The sequence below is a fragment of the Tachypleus tridentatus genome, chromosome 6 (genome assembly GCF_004210375.1).
Source record: "Tachypleus tridentatus isolate NWPU-2018 chromosome 6, ASM421037v1, whole genome shotgun sequence".
Lineage (NCBI taxonomy): Eukaryota > Metazoa > Arthropoda > Merostomata > Xiphosura > Limulidae > Tachypleus > Tachypleus tridentatus.
Window position 1 is genome coordinate 4,989,841 of NC_134830.1, and position 24,369 is coordinate 5,014,209.

The 24,369-nt window shown below is 33.2% G+C and overlaps 2 protein-coding genes across 3 annotated transcripts in view; one reads left to right on the forward strand and one right to left on the reverse strand.

Annotated features, from left to right (window-relative positions):
• The window catches only part of LOC143251865 (UBX domain-containing protein 1-like), a 31,861-nt gene extending 27,936 nt beyond the window's left edge, over positions 1-3,925 (reverse strand). Inside the window, 2 exon segments of the mRNA XM_076503162.1 lie at positions 2,645-2,698; positions 3,643-3,925. Coding sequence (XP_076359277.1) covers positions 2,645-2,698; positions 3,643-3,695 — 107 coding nt within the window. The 5' untranslated portion in view covers positions 3,696-3,925.
• Positions 3,926-10,835: 6,910 nt separating this feature from the next.
• The window catches only part of LOC143251870 (vasodilator-stimulated phosphoprotein-like), a 70,790-nt gene continuing 57,256 nt past the window's right edge, over positions 10,836-24,369 (forward strand). The window contains exons 1-2 of one of the 2 annotated variants that reach the window (XM_076503177.1): positions 10,932-11,273; positions 11,826-12,030. Coding sequence is in view for 1 of the 2 variants with exons in the window: in XM_076503175.1 (XP_076359290.1) it covers positions 11,263-11,273 (11 nt within the window). In the remaining variant the exon portion in view is untranslated. Of the gene's footprint in view, positions 11,274-11,825; positions 12,031-24,369 lie in introns of both variants that reach the window. The other variant, XM_076503175.1, reaches the window with a different exon arrangement.

Consider the following 24,369-nt stretch of genomic DNA (forward strand, 5'->3'; position numbering starts at 1 on the left):
ATTTATTTGGTTTGCTCACCCAAACTGTGCTGACGAGCCTTTAACAGACAAAACTGTAGTCCACAACAGTCAACCAAAGAATGATGCACTAGAACTCTACATCACAGATTCTATTTTCAATTTCACCTCTGGGCAAAAAAAATATTTCACACCCATACAGATATATATATACACACACAATTATTAAACTAATAAAAGTTCAAGTTTCACTAAATATATTTGTTTATTAATGTGATACTGTAAAACACCCGACATGTAAAGATATCTATTGTGGCAAAGTTTTGCAACTTTCAAGACTTAACTTTTTCAATTCCCATGACTCGCATGCCTTTAAAACTGAACCTTTCACTAAAACTCCTAATAAATTGTTACTAAGCCTAATTTGTTTATTCCAAAGTCTTGACTGGTATTTTTCTATATTCATTTTATTTTTAAACACTGTATCCTTTCCAAAATATTAACATTTTCTTTTAACACAACACGATAACAAAGCAGAAGTACCAATATTTTTACCAGACTATTATAGTTTGGACTAATTATAAATCAAGATAGTCAAAGTTTCACCAAATGGAAGGCATTAGTCCCAGAAGCTTTCCATCACCAACACTTAATATTATTCATAGAAAGTACTGAGAGGAATGTTTTCTGTTTCCCTATCACTTCACACTGTAAACAGATTGAAATATGTTTTCATTCATTTCAAACCCAATTTTTAACCATTTTGATAAATGTTCAAGTGTTAAGTACATCAATAATTTTTAATTAAAATATTTTCAACCACAAAATAAATAAAAAAGGTTTTAGTTTCATTCAGTTTACAATTTTTTATGTTAAAACAAGAAAGTAAAAGGACTCTAATACTGAAAGATAATTGATGCTTGAAAACATTTACCCACATTTGAGGACCAAAGTCAGTGTTAAAAACTGCACATCTCATTACACTGATCCAAACAGGTAGAAAATATAAATACATGTACAGTTGAATGATGAGCCAGTTAAGAAATGCAAGTTTGATTTGGTATTAGATGGATAAATTAGGCTTAATAGTTATAAATATTTTGATTATTGTATACAAAATTTTTCTGAGACAAAAATCTCTTTTCTCTCTCTCTTAGAAATGCCAAATGGTAGAATGATTTATCAGACAACACGATGCATGTTACTACTTTGAATTTTGTTTTCATAGTTTAATTACTTCAAGTTTAAGGTTTTGTTAAGTTTCTATCGAAACTTTTACACTTTACTGTTTCTTTAGATTCAGTGTCCAGGTGTTAGTGTGGGTAATTATAACATGTCAAGAGCAGTTGACATTAATCTTAGGTTTTAATTTTTTGAATACAGTCTCTAACTCTTACATCCGTCTCTACTCTTTGCAGAACACAGTCTATTAAACTGTTTTTCACTTGTTGCTTCCTCAAACTGATCATCTTGGTGGAAATGCTTGAAGAACTGGATGAGGCTTAGCTGTAAATGCTCTTATATGTGAACCAAGGTGACAAATGTTCATTTGGATTATTTTATCTTAAATAATTATTTTAAAATCATAAACTAATGGATTTAGGAAACTGATTAAATTGGTTTGAAAAAAATTGTGATTTTTATTTTTTAAATGTAAGGGCTTAGATTTCCAAAGATTAAGTCCTGAGGTGAAATATACTGGATAACTGCCGAGATACTAAAGCCACACACACACATTTTAGTTTGTTTGTTTTTTTACCAGTATATCATTGTAATTGTTCAGGGTTATACTGACAGTTTTACACTTTTCAAATATAAGAATAATTTAATGAACACTTTAAAATATAGAGCTTATTATCTGATGATTATTTTCACAGCAAAACTCAGAACTTGATAATAGTTTCATTAGAAAATGAATTTTACTTATCAGCACAATTATTAATTAATTCTTGAATTATTGTACGCCCAAAGTTAGAAGTTCTTAGGGTGGATTTTCATTTGACAAGTAAGTACTGTTAACGGCACCTAGAACTAGATATGGTGCTCCATGTATTAAATGACCTGTCAATGTCATGTTTAACCTTATTAAATGACCTGTCAATGTCATGTTTAACCTCATTAAATGACCTGTCAATGTCATGTTTAACCTCATTAAATGACCTGTCAATGTCATGTTTAACCTCATTAAATGACCTGTCAATGTCATGTTTAACCTCATTAAATAACCTGTCAATGTCATGTTTAACCTTATTAAATGACCTGTCAATGTCATGTTTAACCTCATTTCTTTAAAACAGTAATCATATTTACAAAGAAGGAATGTCTTTCAAACTGCACATAAAGCATTTTACTATAAAACATACATACATGTTATATAACTACAGAACTATCTGCAGGTGTAAAATGGACCTGAAGTCTAGTAGGATGGGTGACCAGTATCACCTTTTAAGAAAGATATTGAATTAATTACTTGGTAGGTCATTTAGTCCATCACTGTTGCTAAATTTTTTGATAGAAGACAATTATGATTTTAATGGGTATGTTAAATTTACAATATCATATCTCTAGTGTGCACGTAATATTAATATTGTTTAATAAATTTAGGTTTAAGACTAATATATGTACAACAGTTACATAAAAACTTTAAAATGTAATACAAATTATCTAAAAATTATAACTGGATTACCATTCCATGGCAACCTCAACACCTTGGTTTCCAGTCAAAACCAGTGCTTTTTCTCTAAAGGAGAAAGAATTAGAACGTTATGTAAGTAATGTTTCATAGATATGTGATTTACACACACAAGCAATTATCTTAAATCACTTACGTGAATAGACAAATTATAATAAAAATACCATCAACCATACCTAGGTGATAAAATATATTACAAAATCTTGTAAAAATTTTACATAATAAAATTGTTAAAAATATCATATTTACTGGTGAAATAAGTAATTAGTTGATAAAAACTGATTCGTACAGGAGGAAGAAACCCAGGTGAGTAGATAACATCCCAAATCCTTCCAATTGTAACTACCCACAGGCAAGATTTCAGCATTGTAGGAACCCAAGTGAAGCATGTAACAATATTATATTTTCAGTACTTTAAAATATTACAATGAACAAACAGAAGTAAAAAAACTCTCCATACAAAATCGGTGTTTTGCAATGTACAGAGTACCACCCATTCAATCACCTAATATTCTATTTTAAAAAACACTGTCTCTTGAAAGGTGACTAATGAAAAAACATTATCTATAAACATACTGTACCTGAATTCAGTTAACTGTACATTAAATACATATCAGTAATTAGTTTGTAGCTGTACTACCAACAGAGTGTGTATTTATGATTAGAAGTAATTACACAGTGACCTCGGTGTACCAGGTGTCGCTAAGTTCTCCTTTTACCTTGCCTATCTTTAGGTATTAATACCTTGAAATTATAATTCAATTTAACAGACATTATGACACTTAATGTGAACTCAACAGATAGCTCGATGTGGCTTTGCTGTAAGAAAACACACACACACATGACAAAGTTAAAATACAATTCAACTTCGATTAAAGTCTATAGCATTACAAGTTTGTATAACTTATCTTTGGACCCAACCGATCGCAGAATCATATAGAATTACCAGTTTAATTTCATTATTGTCGTCAAAATATTAATAATACACTTACGCACGGTTTTGAGGAAATCCCATCTCAAGAAGAGTGTTAAGTTCCGCTGACATCACAATTTTGATTACTTATCGATTGTTAGATTTTATTAAGCTATAAGATAAAATTATTTACGTATAAATTATACAAAAAAACAGTTTGCTTCCAGTTTACGGTAACCCTTCTACCCCTTGCTTGAATACTCTCACACCCTATTCTACCCTCCTAAAATTCAAACAATAACACACTAAAACTTAAATACAAAGTACGCTGGGTCAGAGATAAGCAGGGCTAGTTTCACGCCTAATATAGAAGTTAATCGAATATTCTTTGACATTCCCTCTCAAATAATTTATTGTTGTTTTATATTTAAATATATATATTTATATATATATATATTATAATTTTAGTTGTGTGCTTAGACTAAATTTTTACTCATTATTTTTAAACAATAAGATTCTGATCTCCTAAGAAAAACATTTAAACAGGCAATAAAATAAAAGTAGGTTATATTAAAACACAATAATGTGTTATGTTTTTAGTTTATAAATAGTACTTCAATTACTGAAAACCTAAATCAGTTAGATCTTCTTAAAATCTGACACATTTCTTTTATATTTTTCTTAAATATTCAAAACTTCAAACTAATGATGAAACAAATTGTGTGTGTGTGTGTTTTCTTATAGCAAAGCCACACCGGGCCATCTGCTGAGCCCACGAGGGGAATCAAACCCCAGATTTTAGCATTGTAAATCCGTAGACTTATCGCTGTACTAGCGGGGAGAAACGAATTAATCCGAAAGAAAAACAATTTTAAGTTTTGAACAGCACCTTGCAAAGGTATTCACACCTATCCCCTGCAAAGTTTCCTTCTTTTTTTGACGACTGATCTTCCAATCATAAACTTTCAAAAGCTATTCTATATTTAGAACCTACAAAACTTACTCCAAACTGAGAAAGCTGAAAAAATGTTGATATTATGCAGCTAAGTTAGAGTTTCAAAGACAATTAGAATATTCTTACTCCAAACTTAGAAAGCTGAAAAAATGTTGATATTATCAACTAATTTAGAGTTTCAAGGACAATTAGAATATTTTTAATTGTATAAATTAAATACAATCAAAGCAGTTTAACTTAACTTCAGAGAAAATGCATCTGTTCATCTCACAACTCATATAGTGATATCACAAACCTACTGAGGAGGTTTCAAAACAAAACAGAAATAAAGCGGTAGAGAAGCACAGATATAAAAAAGTTATAAGAAAATTTCAAAGTCACGGATTATCCCTTTGGGTATTGTTACATATTATAATTTATCCCAGACAAGTATGTTATGCATGTTATCTCTTACGATTTCATATAACCGGAAATTTTAATTTTAATTTAGAAGTTAATTGAATGTCAGTATATGTCAAATTTGTGATATTCGCTAACATTATTGATATACACAATTTTCTTTCTTAACATAAATATATTTTAATATACAAATAACAATATAATTTATAATAACGGTTATAACAAACAATGATTTATGTACAACAGTTTTATAAACTTACAAACAAAACTGCTACAATTCCTACCAAAGGCGCTTCGACCAAGTACTGACTTACGAACTAAAAACTTACGCATTAAGCAACTTTCAATTTATATATTTTCTTTGCAGGTTTTGTTGACATTTAATCTCCTTCCCACATAACAGTATTAAGTTTGATAGTTAGAGTTTAAATAAAGGTAAGTTCGTTTATAAAAAATGTTCACGTTATTTGTATTTCCTCAAAAAAGTGGTATTATTGGTAGGAGGAATACTTTTGCAAGGCATTGTACATATTCCTTTATCTATCAAAGATAAATAAGTTAGGCATACGTCGCGTAGTTTATACCTATGTGTTGTATCAGAAATTATGCCTACATTTAGTCGAATGATTTACATTAAAGGTGGATTTTCAACAAATTTACTAATTGCCTTAGAAACTGTACTTTGGTTAGGTATAATTCCTGTGTGGTTGTCATATTTTTAAACACTTTAGTTTTTGAGTAAAAAATGAAACAAATTATGCGGGTTCCCGAATTAAAGTTCCTCTCGGTCATTTGGCTGTTTCTTGACATTTTACAACTATGACGTAATAGTTGCCAAACACGCTTCGTTGCGCGCCGACCATTGTGTTCCTTTCAGTGCTAGTGTTTTATGTAAATCTATCGGTGCTTTTTTAAAATTACATACTTTGTGAGACTATTTTTTGTCTTGATATTGCTACTTTATGTTTGTTTTATGATAACATGGTTTACTGCGTTGCTTTCAAAATAAATTAACTATTCAGACTGCTATATCTAGTTTGATTTTATAGACAGAATTATGACGTATAATTGAAATTCATTTTGTTACGAGTCATAAATACCCGGTACAATAATTGTGGAAGGGGGCAAGTATTAGTTACCATAGTCGGCAAAGTATAAACAAATAAAACCCAGTCTGTGATACCAATAATTTATAAACGCCAGACAGGTTTCGAGATGATTAAAATTACACGTGAAATAATACAGACCATATTTGTTGTCATGACTTAGGCTTACCATTCTTCCACTGGAGGTATGACCAACTCGCAACCGGTCTGGGCACTATCAGTATAACTCACAGTTTCGCCACTTTCGCTCGTGGAACTGTCCTCATCACTAGAACTTGTCAGATTTGTTTCAAAAGTAACTGTTCCAGGTTCGTTCAGAGTAGGTTCGAATTGATATGGCGCTACTCGACAATGTTCAGAACGAAAAGTCAAAACAGACTTCGCCTCTTTTTCTCCGTATGCACTGGCCATGTTTATTTACATTCAACGCGCTGGTGTTGGCGGTTTGTTTGGAAACTATTACGTCATAGTACTTTTCCTAGCAGCAAACGTAAAAACTAAAACGTTCGGATTGCGGCTCGGAAAGGGCTCTTTCTGCACCAAGTTCTATGTTTCATTTCTTATCACATATTTTTTATCAAAAATCTAAACCTGCAAAATTAATCAGTATGAGTAGTTATATGTAAAATTCACCTTTAAGTCATTATTACAGTTAATATCCTAGTGGTGTATCATTAAGTCATTATTACAGTTAATATCCTAGTGGTGTATCATTAAGTCACTATTACAGTTAATATCCTATTTATGAGTCATTAAGTCACCATTACAGTTAATATCCTAGTTTGGTGTAATACCTCCACAGCTGTGGTTATACAGCTTTTGAAAGTGAGGTAATAAGCTATTTTTATGTGAGATTTGACATCAGACTTCCTACATCATTATTCAAATTAATTACTTTGATATTTTTGTTATAGAATTACTAAGTGAAATGTTTCATTCACATTTGACTCAAATTTTATGATTTTTTGTGTTTATGGTCCTTATGATAACAACTCAGTACTTAAGAACCTCGAGAGTTTTTCCAACTATCAGTCACTGAGGACATACTGGAGGGTTTGGTTCTATTACAACTCAATCACTAGATGTAAATTTATTTTTATTAAGTCTTGTTATAAGTAGTTCACTTCTTTGTGGTACAATTACTGCTCTCCTTGTTGTCACTCTGATGTAGTAATTATCATATAGTGCATGGAAATCTCCACTCATAGACTGTGAAGCGATTTGAAGCTAGTCTAATATCACATCCATATCTCTGCAAGTATTCAGTTCCAAACAAGCATTCTTCATAATACCAATCACCTACACAGCATGAAGTGCGGAGAAGCTTCCTACAATAATGGCAACTTCCAGTTTTCTTCCTGCTGGAACTTTATGTTCACATTACTACATTTTCTTTTATCACTATTTGAAACAGTCGTCCACATGTCTGTCATCAAATCATGTCAAATGATTGTAGCTTTAGAGCCAGTGTTAATCAGCGTAGTTCAAGGACTGTAATGAATAAGCCCTTAGGTTAACTATTGGAACTTTAACTTTACTGTCAATTACACCAAATTTATTTAATTGAGTAATACAGTGGCAAATGGAACTCACAAGTCACTAACTCGATGTAGTTTATGGTTAGACTAAAGAAAACAATTCTGAGACTGATATTGAACAAAGTACATCAAGTTTATTTAAGTTCATATAAATACATACAGTTTGATTAAACTTTGTAGAATGGACGGCAACTGCCTGTCGTGGAGACATAAGTGTAGAGGACGACGTTTCGAAAGTCTTCCGCCTTTCGTCTTCAAATCAGCGCCTACATAGATACTGACTTGAAGACGAAAGGCGAAAAACTATTTAAACCAAATAACAAAATTATCCAAACGTCCAGTTTAGATGGAAAATGGTCATAAGTTCCGAAGTAAGATCGTCTTACCATTATTAGTTCGAATGGGGGTCTTGAAAGCTCAACATGTAGCAATGGAGGCCCTTCCTCGTGCCGAAAATCACATGATTTACAGCCTAGTGTTATTTATATCTATGGTGTAAATGACGAATTATTGCCTATTCTCCTTTCCTTTCATTCATAAGTTTTCTTATAAAGAATATTGTCAAACAAGTTTTGACGTCTAACCTAAACTTAACCTCAAACAATGAATTGCACAATATAATTTTTTACATTGGTTCCGTTGTAGTTACATGTTCTCAATAGATTTGAAATCCGCACAACATTGAGAGATAAATGCAATAAAAACATATATTTGAAATCAAATATTTAATTTTTTTTAGCTATATTTGGAGCAACTGCATTCGTTAGGTTTAAAATTGTGTGTGTTTTTCTTATAGCAAAGCCACATCGGGCTATCTGCTAAGCCCACCGAGGGAAATCGAACTCCTGATTTTAGCGTTGTAAATTCGCAGACGTACCGCTGTATTTGCGGGGGGCAGGTTTAATATTGTGACTTTATTATATCGTTACAAGTTAAATAAGAGAAAGCTGGTGGTTTGGCTAATTAGAATTAAAAAAAATTAAATTAATTTACGGAATTAAGTGTCTAAATTCCAAGACTTGATTCTTTGCAGTGGACACAGCAGATAGCCTAATACGATTTTGCTGTAAAATAAAAACAAGCGTTTCATTGTGTTTTAAGACGCGAAGCTTCAAACTGTGGTTCGTGTACCAATGTTGGTGCGTTACTATGCAAAAAAACAAAACAAATAAATAATATGATATTTATAAGTCTAAACTGAGCTTCTTGCATAAACGTACATAACTCTTTACATTTGAACTCAACCTCTATCATCATAGTCTTGCCAATGTTTACTTTCCTTCAAACTGATGAAAAAACGCTTCATATATTCTTAAACTGCATAAGAAAAAACAATCATATCCTTTCCATTTATGGGTAATAGTTTAAAATATCAAACTTTGTTACAAGATTTTATTTTCTATTTAAAAATTAGTTTTGACTACAGACAAAAAATTTAAACAAAAAGTGGTGCATGAGCCTAAAAATTTTGAGAACCACTATCTTAAAACATTCATTGTAATTTCATATCTATCATTTTTGGGTCCAGTATGTTTCTTGCCTAACAACATATTTCATCCTAAAAGCTGAACTCAGATGAATATTGCTAAAATACGTGTTTTAAAATGTGATTTATTACTCGATTATTGATGGACGTTTTTAATATAAAATTAAGGAAAAATATATTGTCTTCAGCTTGAACTTGAACTAACTTATGGTGTTAAATTAGACCGAGAGCGCCTAAAATATCGCACGTTTGATGTCAAGAATCCAGTTAATTTGGGGATATTAGAGATGAAAGTATATTATAAATACTAGCTGGAGTGACATCCCCTAGACATGGCCGGCATGGCCAAGCGTGTTAAGGCGTGCGACTCGTAATCTGAGGGTCGCGGGTTCGCATCCCTGTTGCGCCAAACATGCTCGCCCTCCCAGCCGTGGGGGCGTTATAATGTGACGGTCTATCCCACTATTCGTTGATAAAAGAGTAGCCCAAGAGTTGGCGGTGGGTGGTGATGACTAGTTGCCTTCCCTCTAGTCTTACACTGCTAAATTAGGGACGGCTAACACAGATAGCCCTCGAGTAGCTTTGTGCGAAATTCAAAAACAAACAAACAAACAAACATCCCCTAGACGGAAATGTTGTAAATTCATGATTAAATAAAAGATATCTTACGACATTAAAAGTTGCCACCTTTACACATAATTATAAAAATGCCCATAAAACTGCAAAACACGAAATGTGAAACTGCAAATTTGCATGTATCTCTATATGGACCCAATAATCCTTCATGTCAAATTTGACAGAGAAATCAACAGGGGGAAGTAATGGACAAAAACTGTTTGTTTGTTTTGGAATTTTGCACAAAGCTACTCGAGGGCTATCTGTGCTAGCCGTCCCTAATTTAGCAGTGTAAAACTAGAGGGAAGGCAGCTAGTCATCACCACCCACCGCCAACTCTTGGGCTACTCTTTTACCAACGAAAAGTGGGATTGACCGTCACATTATAACGCCCCACGGCTGGGAGGGCGAGCATGTTTGGCACGACTCGGGCGCGAACCCGCGACCCTCAGATTACGAAGCGCACGCCTTAACGCGCTAGGCCATGCCAGGCCCCTAGACAAAAACACCCATGTAAACTGCACAGCTGTAAATTATCACGTGTCCAAACGTTATGGGCCTAATGAACTATTATAACAAATTTTTTGAAGATCCATTCAGAGTCTGCGAAATATTGACATGGGCGTACAACAGACAGCACTATTATATTTATATAGATGAGAATCTGTGAACAATTGAATGTGTTTTCAGTTGATATAGTATAAGTAATTCAGTAAAGACGAACGCTTACATAGTTGATCATTAAAAATATCTAGTTACTTTATGTTAAAAATATAATTGCTTAATTATGGCACTTGATTCTTTATTATTTTTTCAAGCGTTACCCCTTTTGTCAAAAGACAAAGTTATGTATGTTACTGTCGGCTATTATTTAAACTGTATTTGCACTTTCGTCAAGATATGAATGATATGTTTTTTATATATTTTTCATTTCGAATATTTATAACAAAATTAAGAATCTTACAGCAGTTTTTGTGATCATAACTGTTTAAAAGATATAACAATATGATGTTTTTAAGTCTTGACTTTTATTGTAATAATTGTACGAATACGTAATTCACTCTGGATGTTCAAAACTTTATTGGTCAACGTTAAGTTACCACATTAAAATGTATTTGTCACTGTTGACATGTTTACTTGATCAGACTGAAACTTAAAGGTTATTAATATTGATTTGTTTTTGAAAGAAACCCACCTTTGAGCTTGACGTCACGTAAATCGTGGTGTCGTTTGGTTGCTGATTGACTAATCGTATGTTCAAGGAATATCTGTTGTATCTGTTTTTTCTTGTATGTGTGGTTCGTTTCCGCTCTTAGCACCAATAGAGTGAGAGTTATACAACATATATATTTTAAACGTATACAGTAAATTGGTATTTTTACAAGTTATATTATGACTGTCATTCAACAGGAATTTGACGAAGTTTAAATCGATCGTCAACATCAAGAGGCGGCGAAAATAAGAACTGGAGCAGAGATTGTGGGGTCCAGGAGTTGGAGGAGGTCGAAGATTGAACGTGAAATCATACATTAATAACATAAGCTCACAATTCTTAATACTTAAACAACGCTAAATAGCTACAGCTTATTTGACATCTACTATGAGTATGAGGTAATTTTATTTCTTGTGTTTAAAGCGATGTTGTGATTCGAGGCAAGATGTAAAAAACAAAACTGGGCTCAATGACAAACATTCATAACAACAGGCCAGAGAAATTTAGAATTAGAAAAACTATTATTGGGAAATTCTTTATCGTACTTTATGGTACGATATTATTAATCTTATTGTTACAAAGTGTAAGAACTTTTCAATATATCGATTATTCTTAATTAATGATAGCAGTTCTTGATAAATGGGTATTTGCTTTTGTAAGTTTTAAGAAAGTGACTGAACAAGTAAGAATGTAAAAAAAATTAAAAGTTGAAACTGTAACTCTGGGTTTGAGCTTGAATAACTAAATGACCCTTTGATAACCATAAATTATTTTTGTATCTTTCATTTATCAATGAAAATGTGAACAATTTAATATAGTTTTTACTCTGTGGACATTAGTTTACAATATCAGTTATAATGGTAAAATAAGGAATGCATTTAGATATTAAATCACCATGAATTTGTTTACTTTTACAGTTGTATATAAATTGGTCAGTGGTTTTCTTTCAGATGTACTTTAGCTTATTTATCCAGCCTAAAGAAACTTGGATGACAAATTTCTTCATTAATTCATGAAAAAGCAGTAGACATTTTAGCTCTTCAGGTAGTATGCACTTCTAGTGAGCTTTGGAATATCCAACTGCCAGATCCCTCAACATACCCGTAGGCAATTGTTCCCCCCTTCTTTGTGTCTGCCCTCTCATCAGCTCTGCTTGTGAGTAGTGTGCCAGCTTTATATGCTATTCTATTATCTTATTAAAAATAATAGAACAAATAATTTTGGGGTCAGTGACTTATCTGTTATAACTACAGCTTTTATTTTGAATGAGAGATGCTAGATGGTGCAGGATATGGTTTGAAGAGACTTCTACATTTTAATGCTGTGTTCCTTGGTTGTACATAGCATGACAGTCTCATGGTATATCTGTTTCTCAGTGGAGAGCCCGGCATGGCCAAGCATGTTAAGGCGTTCCACTCGTAATCCGAGGGTCACGGGTTCGAATCCCTGTCGCACCAAACATGTCTGCCCTTTCAGTCATGGGGGCATTATAATGTTATGGTCTATCCCACTATTTGTTGGTAAAAGAGTAGCCCAAGAGTTGGCAATGGGTGATGATGACTAGCTGCCTTCCCTCTTGTCTTGCTCTGCTAAATTAGGGACGGCTAACGCAGATAGCCCTCCAGTAGCTTTGAGCAAAATTTAAAAAACAAACAAACAAATTCTCAGTGGAAGGAGGGGTCAAGAATTTTTCCAGTCATTGAGTTTTGGTGGAATTTTACAAAGTTGGTCACTATATTTGGCTTTTATATACTGGGCAGAGAGATGTTTGTCACATGACTGTAGTTATACAACAGTGTAAACATTCACTATGAAGTATTAATATTACAGTGACCTCTGTACTAACAACAGTGTTAAAAAAACGTGTTTAAATATAAAGGAATAACAAATTCTAGGGTTAAGCATTGGATTTACAAATACATAAGAGTAGAAAACGTTTTCTAAAGTTGACAAAGGTATTGTGTGTTTTTATTTGTGTAGTGAATTCACTAGGATAAGGTAATTTGCTATTTGCCCGAAATACAAACTTCGTTTTCGATATTTTTCCTCATGCAACTGATAGAAATATTTTTTTTAGAAAAAGTTGAATTTTTAATTCAATACCTAATAGGTCAGTATGTGAAGACATGATAATTTGTCAGTTATAAATAACGACCATGTGTGCTTACGTTCTTCAATACTACTACCATAATAACATGAGACAAAATAATGCAAATAAATCAAAGGAACTGTTCAATACAAACCTCATTAAACAAATAATATGTTTCTTTGTGTAATGTATTTAGTGTAATAGATCTTAATGTAAGAATGTGGTTTATTAGGATAAGAATAGTTATCTGTAACATATAGTATTTGCTTAATCTACCTTTCTAAAACAAGTAAAATTATTATTCTGTCTTCCTTTACTATACATTACTGAATATTCTGAGTATAATTCATGTTTGTGATTAATGTTTCAAGTTAACATAATCAGATTTAAAACATAGTTTTGACCTGTTCTTTATCATTACTATGTCTTCTGTTAGCCTGCACACACCTAATTAGGAGTTTTCACACAATATATTATTCTAATCCACACGGTCATGATAGGAACATTAAATAAATTGTTCTGCTCTTGCATGGATCTGATAAGTTTTAGGTTTAACACATCTGTTATAAGATATAGCATGGAAGAATCTATTGTAGGTTTACCTTGTCGCATTACTGTATATCTCTAGCATATCCTGTTTAAGGTATAGTTGGAATAATCTTTCTGGTTCTGTATATGGTAGTTTGATAACATTTAGCTGAGTTTTGTGCATTTACTATATGTGGAACATTTTGATGTAATGAAAATAACTGAAACTTGATTAAACAAAGATAGTTTTTGTGATGGGAACTGCAGGGTGATAGGTGTTTGATAAAGTATTAAAACAATTTGGAGATGTGGCTCTATATGTGAAATACATCCTGTTGAAGCTAATAGTAAGGTTGAATCTATTTGGTTTTCTGTTAGTGTTTATAATGGGAAAAGACATTAGTTGTAATTTGTTAAAGACCACCAGATGAAACATGAGAAACTCTACAGTCAGATTAAGAATTCAGTGATAAATTAGGTTACAATTATGGAAGATATTAATTTCAATCATATAGATTGGGAAATGTTAAAATCAGAGGAAGAAACTAGACAGAAAGGTTTTCTTCACCAGTTGATGCACTAGGAATCAATCAATTTCTGATTTATTGTTAACTTCTTATATAGAAATGATTGATTGGGTTGAGGTTAAGGAAGATGATTGGGTGTAGTCATAACACCATTAGACTTGATGTTTTACAAGATACATAGATAAGCAATAAGGGGATTTGGGTTCCAAATTTCAAGAAATCAAACAAGAATTATCTGTTTTGAATTGAGAAATGGAATTAATAGGAGGCACTGATGAACTATAAACAAAAATTAAATTACATTTTAAATATTTAAAATAATTACTGTCTTTATAAAATTAAAAGAGTGTGTCTGTGGGTAGAAGTCCAGGTAAGGTCACAAAGTTTATAAAGTGTTTTAATTGTAAGTTTAAGTTGATTACTTAACTACTGTCATGGGAGGTTTAGAGAAGATGAAGAGAGTTGGTTCAATAGGAAATTAATAATTTTAAAAATAGTTAACTGACAGCATAAATTGTAAGGATTTCTTCAGTTTAACCAATGGTAAGCAAATATTAGGATGGGATTAGGGCTATTGAGGGATAATACAAGAAGGTTGATATTTTATTGTTGTGGGATGGTTGGGTTGTCAAGTTCCATTTTTTCTTCAGTTTTTACTAATGAACATTTTAGCCATGCTTGCCATCCTTAACAGTTGAACAAAATTATCACATTAATTCTGAGGTTGCTAAGAAAAAATTGGTAAGTGTAAAAAATGGAAAAGATTCTAGACCAGATAATATATTACTCAAGGTTCTTGAAGTAGGTGGTCAAGGGTTTGCTATGTGAACTATTTACTACTATTATTGGAAGTTAGATAATGTAACTTCTTTTTTCAAGGAAGGCTATAAAAATTGTTCCAATACTTATAGATCTATTAGTCTTACAACAGTGGTGGGAAAAATGTTTGAAAGACTGATGAAAGATGTTTTGTAAAGTAATTTAAATTTGGTTAGATGGTATGGGGTGACACTATAGTATGTGGTCTACTGAGCTGATGGCATGGGGTGACACTATAGTATGTGGTCTACTGAGCTGATGGCATGGGGTGACACTATAGTATGTGGTCTACTGAGCTGATGGCATGTGGTGACACTATAGTATGTGGTCTACTGAGCTGATGGCATGTGGTGACACTATAGTATGTGGTCTACTGAGCTGATGGCATGTGGTGACACTATAGTATGTGGTCTACTGAGCTAATGGCATGGGGTGACACTATAGTATGTGGTCTACTGAGCTGATGGCATGTGGTGACACTATAGTATGTGGTCTACTGAGCTGATGGCATGTGGTGACACTATAGTTTGTGGTCTACTGAGCTGATGGCATGGTGACACAATAGTATGTGGTCTACTGAGCTGATGGCATGGGGTGACACTATAGTATGTGGTCTACTGAGCTGATAGCATGTGGTGACACTATAGTATGTGGTCTACTGAGCTGATAGCATGTGGTGACACTATAGTATGTGGCCTACTGAGCTGATGGCATGGGGTGACACTATAGTATGTGGTCTACTGAGTTGATGGCATGGGGTGACACTATAGTATGTGGTCTACTGAGCTGATAGCATGTGGTGACACTATCGTATGTGGTTTACTGAGCTGGAGTGGATCTACCAACAGTATATAATGATTTATTTCTAACATGATATAAACTTATGTAAAATATGTCACATTGTATATTATTGAACCATGTGGTGTAAAATTATAACAAATAATATTCAAAGTGTGCATTGTTTACTTGGTAAATTGTTTAGCACATAATTTTCTTATATCATAAAAATAAGCCATATCCTATAATGTAAATATCCAGCATACTTCATCATCATACTGTAAACATCCTGTTAGGCCTTGTACTGTATTGTTATTGTTCAGCTTAGTTTCACCAATAAAAAATATTGTTTTATTCTTCTTTTCACATTCTTTGAATAAGTTACTTATGCACATGAAGATACAGGTGCAACTTTGGTGCATCTGGGTTTTCAATAATCATCTGATGAGGTGCCACATAAGAGATTTATTAAGAAAGAAAAGTTATCTTTGTTGGTGTGACAGACAAGCTGGTTTACTGGGTAGACAACTGGTTTGAGAAAAGAAAGCATTTTGTTGTTATAATGAAGTTTAGTCTAACTGGATTAATGTTGTGAGTGAGGTTCTTCTAGGCTCGTTGTTGTGACCTTTTCCATTTTTGATATACATACTGACATTGATGAATAAATAATCATAAATTATTTAACTTTGGATATTGCTGGTATAACAAGTGCACATGTCCTTAGGTTCAACTTACACTCAGTGCATAATAATTTATATATTGCCAGGACATATTTATCCAATTGTAGGTCACGCTTGCAAGCAACCAACTTGAGAGAGTTTACATAAGGAACAAACAAAGGAGTTTGAGATTACTTATTCATGAACCCTGCATAAATATCTTCTTCAACATGTGAATAGTTGTGCAATAACTCCATTCATGAACAACTACCATACTTAGTAAGCCTTTAGTTGCTTCAGATAATGTTAATTTTTCAGACGTACCATAATGAATATGTTACTACAATAAACTCAGAAGGCAATATAACTTGCACAGAGTTTGAGTGATGTAGGTTTTATACTAAAAATAATATAAATGTCTTCTGTCTTTGTTTCTTGAGAGTAAGACCTATTGGAAGAGAGACTGACTCAAACTGTTGCTGTTTCTACTTCACAACCTGATATATATCAGACAGGATGTTTGCACCATTCTCAAGGAAAGAACCAAAATTAGAGCTAATAACTTTGGCTCTACCATTTTGTGAATGGCACTAGGATGCCTTGTGAGTTTACACATTTCTATTATTCTTGTTTTCATTAGCTTTCTGGGACTGTGGCATGTTTTCTTCTGTGATCTCTGATGTTGTATAGAGTGCTTGACCTCTGGCCTGTACATCTTCTTCTAGTCATAAACATCTGCTTTGTAGAACTTGAATATCCTGTTATAATGTCATGCTTTGTTCAACTCTGAATATTTTCCTGGATGTGGTGTGTGATAATTCATCTACATTTAACAGCTGTGTCTCAAAGTTCTTAAACATTACTGCCAACTCATTAATTAAACAGCATTTGTTTTGTACAAGCCGTTAGTTTCTGTAATGTCCCGTGCATGGAATACTACTTTTAGTTAAACGTGTGTTTGTTGCTCCAAACTCTTTGTAACCTTTGGTCATACAGCTTGCTCATTGGTACTGAAAGTTTCCATTACCTTATTTGGACACCTGTCACATTTTAAACTATCTATTGCATTTAATATATTTTAATGTTAACTTATTTTATCCTAGACAACAATAACAATGAAACATTTGCTATTAAACAATTGTTTCACTGGCTGTGGGGATGCTGTTGCATTACTGACAGATGGTTTTTAGTTTTGATACTGTAACGTAAATTAAGAGCATAATGCCGAAAGGAAAAATCTTACACTAGTAATGGAAGAAAAGAGTATTGGTGTTCTGTGTAATCAGTTATTTAGGCTATTCAAGCAACGTGCTGCTATCCAAGCAATGTGCTGTTTCTAATGACAGGATTTTAAATTGTATCTACAGAAACATTGAAAATGAACCCTTAAACATTATAATGTCATTGGTTATGCCACATTTATAGGATTGTGTACAGACTTAGACTCCTGGGGATGCTGTTGCATTACTGACAGATGGTTTTAGTTTTGATACTGTAACGTAAATTAAGGCACATGCGAAAGGAAAAATCTTACACTAGTAATGGAAGAAAAGAGTATTGGTGTTCTGTGATTTTGAAAAGAGTTCAGAGTAGAGCTACTAGTATTAATGGAAAGGATGCTTGAAAAGAGTTCAGAGTAGAGCTACTAGTATTAATGGAAAGGATGCTAGGACTAGGAGAAAGAAATTTTTGCAAGTTAAAATCACCTTTAGTTTAAATTGTTCTATTTTTCTATCATGGTGGTTGACTTTTGGAATAGGTTTCTTTCAGATAGGGTAAATACTGTTAATTTAAGGATGTTTTCAATATGAGCTGTCTATTATTTTAATATTTATATTTTAGAGTTGGAATAACATATCCTTTATTGTCTTATACTATGTGTAAGTATAGTGATGCATTCATTCAAATTCCTTGTTAGATTCTTCTTTTAAATGTATCTATGACACAAGTTTTTGAATTTACACAACCACTAATAGCCATTAAAATATACAGACTGCTATAATCTTGTAAAATACAATATACAAACTGCTATGAATGAAGTCTCTGGGGAATCTTGTAAAATACAATATACAAACTGCTATGAATGAAGTCTCAGGGGAATCTTGTAAAATACAATATACAAACTGCTATGAATGACGTCTCTGGGGAATCTTGTAAAATACAATATACAAACTGCTATGAATGAAATCTCAGGGGAATCTTGTAAAATACAATATACAAACTGCTATGAATGACGTCTCTGGGGAATCTTGTAAAATACAATATACAAACTGCTATGAATGACGTCTCAGGGGAATCTTGTAAAATACAATATACAAACTGCTATGAATGACGTCTCTGGGGAATCTTGTAAAATACAATATACAAACTGCTATGAATGAAGTCTCTGGGGGATCTTGTAAAATACAATATACAAACTGCTGTGAATGAAGTCTCAGGGGAATCTTGTAAAATACAATATACAAACTGCTGTGAATGAAGTCTCTGGGGAATCTTGTAAAATACAATATACAAACTGCTGTGAATGAAGTCTCTGGGGAATCTTGTAAAATACAATATACAAACTGCTGTGAATGAAGTCTCTGGGGAATCTTGTAAAATACAATATACAAACTGCTGTGAATGAAGTCTCTGGGGGATCTTGTAAAATACAATATACAAACTGCTATGAATGAAGTCTCAGGGGAATCTTGTAAAATACAATATACAAACTGCTGTGAATGACGTCTCTGGGGAACCTTGTAAAATACAATATACAAACTGCTGTGAATGAAGTCTCTGGGGGATCTTGTAAAATACAATATACAAACTGCTGTGAATGAAGTCTGGGGAATCTTGTAAAATACAATACAAACTGCTGTGAATGAAGTCTCTGGGGAATCTTGTAAAATACAATATACAAACTGCTGTGAATGAAGTCTCTGGGGAATCTTGTAAAATACAATATACAAACTGCTGTGAATGAAGTCTCTGGGGAATCTTGTAAAATACAATATACAAACTGCTGTGAATGAAGTCTCTGGGGAATCTTGTAAAATACAATATACAAACTGCTGGGGAGTCTTGAATATGAATGAAGTCTCTGGGGAATCTTGTAAAATACAATATACAAACTGCTACAAATGAATGAAGTCTCTGGGGGAATCTTGTAAAATACAATATACAAACTGCTGTGAATGAAGTCTCTGGGGAATCTTGTAAAATACAATATACAAACTGCTGTGAATGAAGTCTCTGGCGAATCTTGTAAAATACAGTATACAAACTGTTGTGAATGAAGTTTCTGGGAATTTTGTGCAACACTGAAATGTGTTGTTCCTACCTGTAACACATGTTACATAAGCTAATATTGTATTTTTATTAGAGAGGACTACAATGTCTTGCATGCCCTCTCACCATCACATATTTAAAGTATCGGAGAGATACTTCATTGAGCAAATAATCATATCAGATAAATAAATTTTTAAATTGTTCTATTTAAGTGAAAGGAGTAAAACAATGGTTTCTTATCTGTGTAATGTACCTTTTTCATTCTTGGGGAACGTGTAGGGCCCTTTGAGTGTCTGATCTTTGTTACACCAGAAAATAGTAGGGCCCTTTGAGTGTCTGATCTGTACACTAACCTCTCACCTTTGTTACACCTGAAAATAGTTTAAAAGAATATATACCAGGTTTGATGTCAGTTTACAAGATATAATTAGGTACATAATATGAAATATTGTCAAATAAGATTTTAGTTTTTAAGAACTTGTAGTTTTAAACACCATTACTACATGAAAACCTTATTTTTCGACAGATTATTAACATATGACATTACTTGTTCTTTTGTCTGCAAATAAAATAATACTGTTTTAAGCTGTATTTTAATGTTGTAATTAACTAAAGAAAGCTCTGGGACATAAGGATGACATTACAATTGATAGGTTTGGTAATATATTCCTAGAAAATTCTAAAGATATGACATAAATTTTTCTAATAAGTTCACAGGATCACGAAGGATTGAAGAAGATAGGTGTTTCTAATTGTTAGAGTAAATCATTAAATTTATTTTTAGTGGCTCTTTTGGATATGTATTAGTTGTCATCCATGTTAAGCTATAGAAGTGAGCTGAAATGTTTGTATGTTAGTGTAGTCCATTTAGCATGGCTGTAAAGTAAGTGTGACCTTTAACTCACCACAATGTTTACTCTTGCAGAAATTTTAAAGGAGGAAATAAACTGATTTGTTATCATTCGTTATGTACACTGTCACTGGTGAAATGTTTTCACCAGATAATTTAAAAGAACCACCACTTTAACATCACAACAGTGGTGTCAGAAGTGGTATTATTTTCATAAAGCATAACTAAAGTCTATCCTTCATTCAAGATGACAACAAGTGCACAAATTGAGAAAGGAACCTCTTAGAACAGGAAAGGTACAGAAAATTAAAATAGGACCAGACAAAAACATGAGATCAAAAGAGTAATTAGAGGAAATAGAAATTTTATTTAAACAAAAATTAAAACTAAAAACCTGATTCATGAAGCCATTGGAGATGTAAAGATAACAAGTGTGAAGAAATGCAGAAGGACATTATAGAAGTAAAGAAAGTAAAGTGATAACAAAACTAATGAAGTAGAAAATAATATCGTTAGTGTAATAAAACACCTGGAAAATGACTTACCAAATACAAAGGTTAAACCAGCCTCACCTCTCCTTGCATTTGATCAGGAATTCCTGTCTTGAGTATCATCTGCTACAGATTATGAAATGGGACAATTTATTTGATCTACACCTGTGATCCATACTGCTGTACCACCTGTTGTTGAAGGATTTCTTTTGGACAGTTCCAGCCATAACAAATCCAATTTCAAAATTAACCTGGCCAGTTGAACATTGGCCAGGCAAGAAACCAACAGACTGTGATGAAAAAGGAATCATAGGAAACATGATGAACAACATATCGTCCATTTCATGACTTATTCATTTACACCAGTTTTGATAATGTTAAGTAACCTTCCAATACGATATCTTACATCCACTCATAAAATAGGTTTTTTTAATTAGCGATGCCCTCTATTAGCACAACTTTTTAATGCATGCCACTAGCCTTCAACATTCTGCATGTGCACATTCAAGTGATCATGCAGCAGTTATTCATCAATAGGAACATGACACATTCCTGTCATAACCAGCACCCACTTCACATCTGTACTTGTTAATCACTTCAAGTACTGTACAGATGTGCTAAGTTTTGCTTCTGGATTTATCAACATATTATGTTATATTACTAACATAGTCTATTTATTTAAATGTTTGCATTTTGGTATTGTTTTCATGCTTTTCTTACATTTTCTGGGTCCTTTTTCTGGCATATTATGTGTTTTACATTGTGGCAAGTGGCATGTAACTAAGTTTAGTGTTGTTTTTTTAAGATCCATGCTATCCATCCTGTGACTATACTTGATGTTTATGTTGTAATCCTTACTACTGATATCCAGTGTAAAATTCCTCATGCCATCAGGTGTTAGTTGTGTGTTTCCATTTTATTATTATCTCTGACTATACAATTACATTGCAGGTTTGTATTATACTCATCATAGAGATGGGGTGTTCTGTTCGACTGCTAGTAGCCCTCTCTAGTGTTTTTTTTTTTTTTTGCTTCATAAATATGTTCATCCTGAACCATACATTCACAGACTAACAAGAGTAGAACAGTCAGAAACTGATGCTCTGTGGCTTTGAGACTCTTCTTATTGAGGACCTGATTTACAATTTCAGATGATGACATGTTTGGGTTGAAGCATTCTGTCATGTCATGAATATATATTATCATTATTGCAGTTTGTTCCTCAGTCTGAGATGTTACTCCTCCCAGACATCCTCCAGATGTACTTTTCCAGTGGGTCTGGTGTAGGCTGGAGATGGCTCAGCTAAACAAGTCCTCACATGTGTGCTGGCTGGTATTCCTCATCCTTCTATGAACTTGATGATAAATGCCCACTGCCTTCAGGTTTTGAACTGGAGATGCACCTTAGGATTGCAGTTCCTCTTCCTATTGTCTGCTGGATGTCAGGTTCTGGAAAGTCTTGTGTTGGTTGTATCTGGGTACATCACATTTTCCTGTTTATATATGGCCAGATATCCTCCTCCTACTGCATATTGGAAGTACCACACTCATTGCCATCAGGTTTTGGACTGGAGATGTCATCCTGCTGGAGCTTTCCTACTATCTGCTGGATATCAGTTTCCAATGGTTCTGGTGATGGAAATGAGTGCATGTGGAGAAATATTTTGGTGTAGAAGATTGTCTTCCCTACCAATTTCTGTTGTGAGGTGAAGTAGATGATTATCTATCTACTGTAGATCAAATGTACCATCCAGATACCACCTGGGGTTGGATGAGGTCAAATTGTTAATGTGGTACGTTGCACTCTAGGCTCTCAACACCCCGGAGTCCCATTCATCAGTCAAACATATTCTGGGATTCCTCCCCTTTGTTCTACCTTTTATATATGACACATTCATAAAAGAATGGATCAGATGTGGTGTGGTATTCTGATGAGGTATGATGATGTTGGTGTGAAGAAGGCACTGGTAATAGTGGGAATGGTGTCACATTCCTGTTGATAGAGAGCTGTTGCATAATCATTTACATGTGAACTTGCAGAAATTGGAAGTGGAAGACTAGTTGTGTGCATTGAAAATTTACACCGATAGAGGACAGTGCTAATAGGGAAAGTCTTTTGTAAGAGGAGGTAAGTATCTATCAGAAATACATTTTCATATAGGAGAATGCCAACTTCTAACTGAGAGATGTAACAACTATTGAGCTCTTGTAATTGCTGTATCCAACAGGTTTGGAATGACATACCAGAAAAATGAATCTAGAGCAAAGTTCCAAAACAGGGTGAAGAGAGAAAAAGAGGCCTCAGCCAAACACTGAAAACTTAAAAAAGTATTGACCATACATATTGTTTGTATGTCTCTTAAGTGATGGATTTGTTGGAATAAAACCAATTTACAGATACCAAAACAGATGAGGGTATATGAATTATGCTAAAGAAAAGTTGGTGTTCTTCCTTTAAAATATTTACTGTTGACAGTAGATCTAGAATCTATTAAAGTTACATATAAATATCTCAAAATACAAGTAGTGTTGCACTATCAGCACCAGCTGATGATAATTTAGAGCAAATGGAATCAATTATACAATTAGGTACACAGAATGGGGGAAATAAGAAACAAAAATGTAAAAGTGTTTAAGTGTTTGAATCTGGTTTCCATTTTTCTACTTGTTTCTCCAACATAGAAATTGTGGCAGTTATCAAATTGTATTTTATAAATAATGTTGGTGTGGTGTTTGTCAGTGTAGTTTTTACATAGTATAGACCTCAGTTTTGTGTCTGGTTTTTGAATAAATTTGGTATTAACTGGAATGTCATATTTTGTTACTAATTTTTGCCAAATTTTGGTTATTTGTCTGCTGATATTGGGAATATATGGTATGCAGCAGTATATGGTTTCGTGATTTTTTGATTCGTGAGATATATTTACTTTTGTTGGTTGATTTTGCTTTCTGTCTAGGTGTGTGCGTATAATGTTTTCTATGGTTTGTGGAGGAAAGTTATTGATGTTGATGAAGTATTGTTTTATTTTGTCTAACACTTCGTTAATTTTATCTGGTGAGCATAGTTTTATGGCTGTGTTTATTTGGTTTCTTAGTATGTTGAGTTTTTTGTTTTGTTTCATGTGCTGAGTCCCAAGGAATGTATAGTCCAGTATGGGTGATTTTTTGGTGGATTTCTGTTTTAAATTGTGTATCAGTTCTTGTAATTTTGAGGTTAAGAAATAATATTTGATTGCTTTCTTCCTGTTCATATGTGAAGTTAATGTTGGGATGTATAGAGTTAATGTGATTGAAAAAATTAAGTGTGTGTTCTGTAGATATGAATCCTGCAATCGTGTCATCTACATATCTGTACCAGTATAGTGGTGGATGTAATGCTGTGTTAATTGCTTGTGTTTCAAGTTGAAACACTGAATAACAGTGTGTGTTGAGAACTGACTTCATGTATGAATGTCAAATTAGACTACTTGCTTCGTGGTGTATG